General features: G+C 38.5%; 1 protein-coding gene across 4 annotated transcripts in view; it reads left to right on the top strand.

The window, feature by feature from the left end:
- The window catches only part of LOC106881345 (SPARC-related modular calcium-binding protein 1), a 169,979-nt gene that overhangs the window by 134,647 nt on the left and 25,222 nt on the right, over positions 1 to 10,110 (top strand). Inside the window, exon 7 of one of the 4 annotated variants that reach the window (XM_089353330.1) lies at positions 701 to 793. The exons of the other annotated variants lie outside the window; for them this stretch is intronic. Coding sequence (XP_089209456.1) covers positions 701 to 793 — 93 coding nt within the window. The remainder of the gene's footprint in view (positions 1 to 700; positions 794 to 10,110) is intronic. 4 annotated transcript variants of the gene reach the window in all.

Here is a 10,110-nt window from a genome sequence, read left to right as displayed (position 1 = left end):
ACCCCCGGCTGCGACATAAACTGTGCAATTTTTCTTCCATACGCCAATAGTGATAAAGGCGATCCTGGAGATTCCAGACAGACAACGACTCTAAATATACTGCAGGAATAATCAAGGAGTTCCTCTGACAGAAACGGATCGACATGGAATACTGAATAATCAGGACAATTGCATGATTTTATGACATCCACAAACCGAAGGAAAAAAAACAGGAAGAAATTCAGATATGGTCACCAAATTTAGAGATTCAGTACCTCGTAAATATTTTGGATATTTGGAGTTCCCAATCAAGTATAAACGCAAAGTAATTTAATCCTTCTCAATCTTTAATTTACAAGCGCCATTTTGTTGAAAATTAATTGTTAAAGTTTTCTTAAATTAGGTTGGGTTTTCGTGTTTGTGACGTCATTGATACTGCCAATAATTGCATTAGACTAATTTAATATATCTGTGATTAAACCTACATCTTTAAAAGATTAAAGCATTCTCTTTCTATTTGTTTATAATTTGATCGTAAGTGACTAAATGAATGGAAATATTTAACCATCGGAATACTCTTGTTTTTAATCTGAGGCCACATCTATATATATATATATATATATATATATATATATATATATATATATATATATATATATATATACATAAAATTCCTTGTAGCACATTTCTGACACATTCGCCCCTCCTCCTCCTTGATTAGGTCTTGGTTTCTCTCCCTCCCATATATGGAACCGCCCTTCCAACACACGACGCGAAAATGCAGAAGCAGCAAAGACGGACAGCAACGAAGAATGTAAGTCCCAGAATCTGACGTCCTCACTGCCATTGTCTGTCTTATCTCTTCAGACCTCCATCTCATTCTATTGTCAAACTCTTCTTCCTTCTCCTTTCATCCTCTCCTCCTTCTATTACTCTTTTTCCATTTCCTTCTTCAACGTACCTCTCATTATTCTTGTTCTCTACAATCGCTTGCAATGCTTCTTTCGATTATTTCCACTTCTAATCTTTCTCCTTGGACCTCTCTCTCTCTCCCTCTCTCTCTTTCTTTTCACAGTCTTTCTCTTACACTCATCTCCATAGCTCCGATATACTATTTCTCACTTTCTCAATTTCTCAGCCTATACATTTACACACATTAATAAATATGCATATACATATGTGTGTGTGTGCGTGTGTGAGTGTGTATTCACATTATGTATGAACCTATCTTTGCAATGCTGTAACATGACCACGAGTCTCTTAGGCAGGGCACAGTGGTGGAAGGGTAAGGTTTGATGTTTTTCAATTTCTACTCAAATGAAAGTTTTACAGTAGCGAAACGAAATTGAAAGCAACAATTAACAAGATTATACGAGCAGATCTTTTCCATCGTGTAGCACTTCCATACTGGAGTATTATGGCATTGTACAACTGAAGCATAACACTGCACAACACTGCTTCAACCCAACGTTGCAACTTTGCACTGCGCAACAACTGCATCAGTACGATGTTATTTTAGAATATCACTCAGGCTGTGTAAAACTGCACCTCGACACCACAATTCTCAAAAAAACACTATTGTATCGCTGCATGACTGCAGCCTCAATATCACTGGATCACTACATCATAGCACTGCATCACTGCACCAATCCACCACTATATTACTGTACTGCTACAGCATATCATTCTCTTACAAATACACCACTTTGATGATGTCCAGGCTGAGTTATTCTATACGAAGGATAAATCTGTAACAGTGAGGTTCTCTTAATAAATCTTCCTCCACATTGCAGCTCGATGACGCCTCCATTACATCACAGTATATATGTCCGTCCCTAATCACAGATCTCTCGCCACTTCCATTGTAGGCCTTCGCATTACATTGCATTACATTAGATTTTCCTCTCCTTAACATGGCAGTATGTATCCACCCACATCATAAATAAGGTCCTCATTACCTCTACATCACAAAAATGTATCTTCTCCTCTACATCACATTTGGATTTCTACACCCCTTTGCATCTGAGATAGCTTCCTTCATTTAACATAACGGTAATAACATAGAAAGGCCTGACACCAACAATACAAGGAGGTCTCTCACCGCTATACCTCATTAGATCATCTCTTCCACACATCATATATATAGCAACCAACCACTCCACATACATATCATCCCTCCTCTTACATCACACCGAGGTAGGTCTCGCCCTCATTACATCAGATACATGCCTACCTCCATTACATTACTGACTCTATCATCCTCTCGTCTCCCACCATCATCACCACATTACAATTAATATAAGAAAAACGCCACTACTGCACATACAGGTCGGACCAGCTCATGGTTCATCAAGGAACTGTGTTCTCTCAAGCATTTACATTTACACTACATTCAAAACGGCGCACGATGGTTTCCATTTGCTCGGTAGCGTGGGATGCAAATAAACACAGCAATAGGAGGATGTTCAGGAGAGAATTAAGGGGAACAGTCACACAAGAAGGAAACCCGATACATTTGAATGTAAAATATTGCTTTAAATTTTACAAGGATTCGAAACCGGAACGTCCAAATTTATTGATTTCTCGTTAAGGTATCTGATGAGAAATCAATTGGTTTTTGACCTTGAAGCTTTGAAACCTTTGTGTCGGACGCTTGTACGTGTACATATATGCGCACATATATATGTATATATATATATATATATATATATACACAAGCACGTGCACACAGATGCATACAGATGTATATTTACACACACACACACACACACACACATATATACTTGTATTTATGAATACATGCATATATATGTATATATACACATATATATAGATAGATATGCATGTGTATGTATATATATATATATATATATATATATATATATATATATATATATATATATATAAATATATATATATATATGTATATATATTATATTTATGTGTGTATAGTTTTCTCTCTCTTCCTAGCACTATAGCCCTTCACCTCTTTCTAATGCTAGTATCCTCTCTTAATTTGTCGATTTAATTAGTAAGTTAATTAATAATCTGTCTCTTTATTGCAATCCCTATCTTCCCTCCTCTTTCTCTCTCCATTTCTGTCTATCTTTCTCTCTTTTTCTGTGTTTCTATCTCTATTCCTCTTTCGCTCTCTCTTTCTCTGTCTGTCTGTCTCTCTCTCACTCTCTGAATAGATATGTATTGTTTTTTTCATTTGTTAAAAGAAAGCTGTTAATGTTAACCCAGACATGATACTAACCCATTATAATTGACATTAGATACTAAACAAATATCCTAAGTATGAATAGTATTGGTTTTAATCTGATGAAAATTAAAGCATGGCTTGCTGCATGACGTCTCAGTTTAATATCGAAATCTTCTTTTATGACCATAAACAACTTAGAGGCTGATCGGTGTGTGCTTGAGGCTGCAATGTGACTCTGTTGTCATATATAGGACTTGAGAATAAAGTGGCGGGACACCTGAAGAGTCATGCAGTGCCTGGTGTGTAGAGCTGTAGCGTGGTTGGACATTTGATCTGTAGTGTGGGTGGACACAGTGTCTGATGTGCAAAACTATTGTTTTGTGAGACAGAACAATTGGACAGCTAATGAATGTCTGATATGTTGGCTGATGGCACCAGACACTTGCAGAATCATTCACTGTTTGATGTATGGGCCTATAGCATAGTGTCTAGTGTTGTTGGGACTTGGTCAGCCGTGTGGTTCCTGATCTTCAGGGTTTTTGCGTGTCTGGAAATTTAGAGAATGATCTAGTGCAGAGCTGTAATATAGAATGAGTGGACACTTGGACATTGATTTAGTGTAAGATATATTCTTTTCTACTCTAGGGACAAGGCCGGAAATTTGCGGGGAGGGGGCCAGTCGATAAGATCGATCCCAGTACACAACTGGTACTTAATTTATCGACCCCGAAAGGATGAAAGATAGTGTCAGATATATCGTTCTGTAGTATAGTGTAACTGAATACTGTAGTGTGCAGTGTAGCGTAACTAGATACTGTAGTGTGCAGTGTAGCGTAACTAGATACTGTAGTGTGCAGTGTAGCGTAACTGGATACTGCAGTGTGCAGTGTAGCGTAACAGGACAGATCAAATCAGAGATGATAATTAGCCTTCTACGCAGTCGCGTCACCTGGTAGTAATTGCAGCTAAATCTTCCTCGAATGGACTTCTACCACTTTATAGAAAGGAAGAACGCACTGGACAATGTATTCCTGGGCAGATATACAAAAAGCTGCGATGGTAACGGTTGGAACGTCTTTGAATATAGATCTGTTTATCAATGCTGATAAACAGCATTATCTCAACGACAGCAACAGTAACGACTGAACCGGTACAAATGGGAAGTTACGACTGAACCGGTACAAATGGGAAGTTAATCATTAGCAATATTCACGCTATCTTTGGCAATAATCAGTCATCTAGAACTGAACATATTTAGAAATACAAGAAGTGGTGCATCAATAACCATGTTGTTATTGGTTCGATTCCACTGCGTAGCACCTTGAGCAAGTGTCCGCTAATGTAGTCTTGATTACTGCCTTTTTTAAGTGGAGTATGGTAGGCACAACTATTCCTATATTCAGTTGCAGTCTCTAAAACCAGGCATTTAAGTTCGGCAAACCATTGAAACAGATCCTCACCATCCAAATCCACCGGGCAAAGCGTGTTATGTGGATGATCAATGAAGTTTCACGAAACCAAGTTTTCTACAGCGAACCGGAAATTGTAAAGAATGCGCAGAGAAAGCCTGGCTGAAGGACCGCATAAAATTCAATCTAAAGAAGTTCGGGATAAACGCGAGTGATAGAGAAGAGAGCTAGCAGTATATCGGAATGACTGAAGGCATACAGTAAAAGAAATGATCGCAGTATATTTGAGAAAATGAAGATTAGATATACTGATCTGAAACGTGCCTTACGTAGAGTCTCCTTTCCAAATCTATTTGATAATCTGAAGAGTTGGAAGTGTGGTGCTGTGAATGTGTTCTATCGAAAACTGGTTTTATTAATCGCCTGAAATTGTAGATACACAGGCGCAGGAATGACTGTGAGGTAAGTAGCTTGCTTACCAACCACGTGGTCCCGGGTTCAGCCCCATTGCGTAGCACCTTGGGCAAGTGTCTTGTACTATAGCCTCGGGCCGACTAAAGCCTTGTGAGTGGATTTAGTAGACGGAAACTAGAAGAAGCCCGTTGTATATGTATATATATATATATATATATATATGTGTGTGTTTGTGTGTGTGTGTGTCTGTTTGTACCCCCAGCATCGCCTGACAACCGATGCTGGTGTGTTTACGTACCCGTAACATTAGCGGTTCGGCAAAAGAGACCGATAGAATAAGTGCTAGGCTTACAAAGAATAAGCTCTGGGGTCGATTTGCTCGACTATAAAAGCGGTGCTCCAGCATGGCCGCAGTCAAATGACTGAAGCGAGTAAAAGAGTATACTTGCAGACCAATCTGCAGATATCAATCTCTTCTTATCGGCAATATGCTGCTTGTGCAGTGTGCAGTGAAAGGTGAAAGCCAAAATCTGAATTATAAAGACAATACACAGGGAAACTAAGTTTCAGTCAATAGGCGAGTCTCTCTGTGGTTACAGGACTTACTAGAAATAGCAAGCAAATCTTCTTTAAATTAAACCTTACCAAATAGAGCACGTCACGTTAGATAATGTAGTTCTAGATGCACAAGGCCTGAAAAATATTCAAAATCAGATTTGTTCAGTTATGGCTGACCTATACAGCAAGAAAAAAAAACTAATGCATGGATGAAGGTAGAGCATAAATCATTTAGAACATAAAACTGCCTGAATAAAATATGTGGTAGAAGAAAACATCGATTAGTTGATGACTAATAGACGTCGCTATGTATGGTAGACACCTTTAAAAATGTTACCCACTCTTCAGCAGAAGTGCATTATCCTGATAAACTTAAAATATCAATTATAGAATAGCTGAGTAAACCTTTATAATTGTGTAATTAACTGGAATAGAATAAAAAGAATTATTAGAAAGGTCAATTATTCTGAGACATTATCCACTTGATTTCATCCATCATTCACAACTCGGATTTAACATTACCATTTTATGTTCGGGGTCCTTCATTAAAGTAATCCAATCTGTTGCACACATGTTGGACCAGGTTTCTCGTCTGAGAACCGGTGCCCTGCTTCCTACTGCAGCAACACGAGGATCATGGTTTATTCCGCCCTTCTACGCCCTGTTGCCGGTCTCAGAAGTCTTACAAAACGGTTATTGGCACTGGTCTTCCTGGCCAAGCCATAAACATTTGGTAGTTAAATGACTGGAAAGATACTTGCATTACACATCCAAAGTTAGATCAAATAATATTATAGACAGAAAGCCAGTATCTTATATTTCATACGAGAAACTTAACGAGAAAACTTTATTTTGAAATTAATCAAAAAACTATATAAGTTCTGTCAGAACTGTACGGAAGATCCATCATTTGGCTTTGTGAAAGATTATAAAGAATTTATGCTAAATACGTCATCCCTCAGTTACGATATGACAAAATGCTTGAAGAAATATTTAAAAAACAATTGTTCTGCTTCATTTAGACTAGTATCAATCCCGAAAGAACTGTGGGAAATTTTGTAAAAATTGCAGATGATGACGATAATGATGATGATGATAATGATGATGATGATGATGATGATAATAATAATAATAATAATGCAAATCAAAGCAAATCACCAAGATATATCTATAAAAAATCATGTTGATAAAAATGAGTCTCCTAACTAATATGGTTGTCCCCACAGACAACGACGTCGCTGTCAAAGAACTCGATAAAAGACTGAAATACAAAGACTAGTTATGGAGATTGCCATATAGAATGCCGTTATTATTATATAACCTGTTATTATAGGGGTATTCGGGGTAATAATAAAAGGAAATAGAAAAATGCATAGATAGGATACCAGGAAAACCATGCTTAAAAGAAATAACGGAAAAGTATTTTAATGGCCACTGCGCACATTTTACAAAGAATACTGTCGCCTTAAATTTCATTGTTTTATAGAATTTATATGAATACAGCAGATATCAACGAAAATTATAAAAATAATTGTTTCAAATTTTGGCACAAGGCCAACAATTTTAAGGAAAGTGAGTTTGTCGATGTCATCGGCCAAGCGCCTTATTTTATCGACCCCAGAGAGATGGAAGATAAATTGGTCTCAGCAGTATTTGAGCTCAACGATTCCGCTAACTTAGCAACTTATTTAATGGCTTCCAGTTTAGGCAAAAGGTCAGCAGTTTCTTTAAAAGAGGATATAAGTCGACACCACCGAACCCAGTATTTGACTGGTATTTCATTTTATCGAACTTGGATGGAGGAAAGGCAAATTTAACCTCGGCGTGATTTGAACCGAGAACGAAGAACCTCGGAGTAATTACTGCAAGGTATTTTGTCCGACGTTCTAACGATTCTACAGACTTGCCAGTAGTAGTAGTAGTAGTGGTGGTGGTGGCGGTGGTGGTGGTTTCTTTATTGGTCACATAGGCTGCAAAAACATTTGGGACAATACAATGACAAGGATAGCGGGAATTTACGTAAAGCAATAACAGTTAAAAGCATCATAAAATTCTACAATGGGGTGGGGAAGAGGCACCACCCTGAGGCGACCAAGGAACCCCACAGATCTGCAGTCAGCCCGTTAACTAGGAGTGCCATGGAAAGTGCTCCCCTCTTCGCCGTACTTTTCAGCCCAGAAGCGTATGATTACATGAAGTCCATTCATTAGAGTCATTCTCGCTATCTTCACTCAACTTTTACAAATATAATGGGGAGCAGCACCTAACTCTCCCTCCTCATTTACCTGTCCAAGAGGGCTTGGACGAAAAAGAAAGTGTCTCTCTTCAGTCCTTTCGCTCGCATTCACCACACAACCTCTTTCATCATAATTACTTGAAGGAGAAAAGATCTGTTTGCCGTTGCCAACCAACGGAAGGCGCGACGCAATCTGCACGATGAAGCCGGTCGTTAGCTAGATTCGTCTTAGCATAATAGCAGCAGCAGCAGCAGCAGCAGCAACAACAACAACGACAGCAATAATAATTCCTTTTATTGGCCACAAGGGCCCAAGACATGGAGGACAATATTAAAGGAGCAGATACAGCACACAAAACATGTGGGGCTTACATCGATCAAAAGGAGACACTACAACGTTAAAAGGTATAACAAAAGGATATATAAATAGAAGTTAGAGAAATAAATAAATAAATAAATAAATAAATAAATAAAATCTCCAATAAGGGAGCAGTTCACTTGAGGTAATTTGGGGTGAAACCCATGCGAAAGGCCTGGATTACTTTGTCGTCCACAAAAATTGGGAAAAGCCATCTTCCAGTTTCTTTTCTCTTAGAAGAGCATGCCCAGAGTAAATCCAATAATAATAATAATAATAATAATAATAATAATAATCCGTTCTACTGTAGGCACAATGCCTGGATTTTTATGAGGAGAGGGACAATCGATTACATTGAACCCCAGTACTCAGCTGGTACTTAATTTATCGACCCCGAAAGGATGAAAGGCAAAGTCGACCTCGGTGGAATTTGAACTCAGAACGTAAAGGCGGACGAAATACCACTCAGCATTTCGTCCGGCGTGCTAACGATTCCGCCATCTCGCCGCCATCCGATAATAATAATAATAATAATAATAATAATAATAATAATAATAATAAGAAGAAGAAGAAGAAGAAGAAGAAGAAGAAGAAGAAGAAGAAGAAGAAGAAGAAGAAGAAGATGGGTTACCGATGTGGGAAGAAAGACTCATCAATGAACCATCTTCTGTTTATGGATGACCTGAAATTGTTTGGGAAATCTGAAAAATAGATAGATTCATTCCTTAACCAAAACAGTCCAGAAGTGTTGTAGGGACATCGGTATGGAATTTGGGATCACCAAATGCTCAGTACTAATATGAAAAGAGGGAAGAAAGCAGCCTGCAGAGGATTGCGGCTACCATCAGGAGAGACCATATGTGAACCCGACGGTAGTGGATATGGATATTTAGGGATTTTGGAGTTGGATGACATTCTACACAGAGAAACGAAAGTCAAGGTCAGCGAGTCGTATTAAAGAAGAGTGAAGATAGTGTTGAAATCCAACCTGAATGCCAAAAGTTTGATTACCGCAATGAATATCTGGGCATTTGCGGTGGTCAGATATAGCGCGTCCATCCTCAAATGGACTAAGCAGGAAATATCAACACTGGATAGAAGGACGAGAAAGTTGATGGAGCGCTACACCCGAAAGCAAACGTAAACAGACTGTATATGAAAAAAAAGAATGGTGACAGAATACTAATTAGAATAGACCATTGTATAAGGGGTGAAAGGAGAACGCTTGCCGAGTATTTGATAAATAGTGATGAAGACCTGCTGCAATATGCTGCGAAAGATATGGGTGTAAATGCAGATGAAATGATGGGCAAGGAAGAGTTTAACCAAAGAGCTGAGGAGAAGAGAAAAGAAAACCTTCTTGAAATGAGAATGCATGGACAGTTTGAAAGGAATACACAAGATGTTAAGGATAATACAGCATTGTGGGCATGGCTTGAGCGAGGTGACTTGAAGCGTGTCACCGAAAGCCTGATCATTGCTGCACTAGACCAGGCTCTCGCTACCAATTCAGTGAAGTATAACATCTATAAAATCTCTGACACCCAGAAATACAGACTCTGTGGAAAATATGACCCACTTGGTAAGTGGATGTGAGAGCCTTGCATAAAAAGAATACAAGCGTCGCCATGATAAAGTGTGTGTGTCTCTTCATTGGCTCTTATGCCGTAAATACCAATATGAAGTAACAGAGAACTGGTATGAGCATGTACCAAGTAAAGTTATGCAGGAGGATGGAAAAGAAATGATACTCTGGGACTATGATTTTCAGACGGATCGTGTAATCGAACACCGTCGGCCGGATATTGTCACATTGAATAAGAGAGACAAATACTATCAGATCATTGGTGTAGCCATACCAAATGACATGAATATTGTAAGTATAGAGGTTGAAATAAATCACCAACTACTCCGAATTGAAAGTGGACATGACAAGACTGTACGGAATGCG

The sequence above is a fragment of the Octopus bimaculoides genome, chromosome 6 (genome assembly GCF_046866305.1).
Source record: "Octopus bimaculoides isolate indiv1 chromosome 6, ASM4686630v1, whole genome shotgun sequence".
In the NCBI taxonomy this organism is placed as follows: domain Eukaryota; kingdom Metazoa; phylum Mollusca; class Cephalopoda; order Octopoda; family Octopodidae; genus Octopus; species Octopus bimaculoides.
This window is presented reverse-complemented; position numbering and strand designations above follow the sequence as displayed.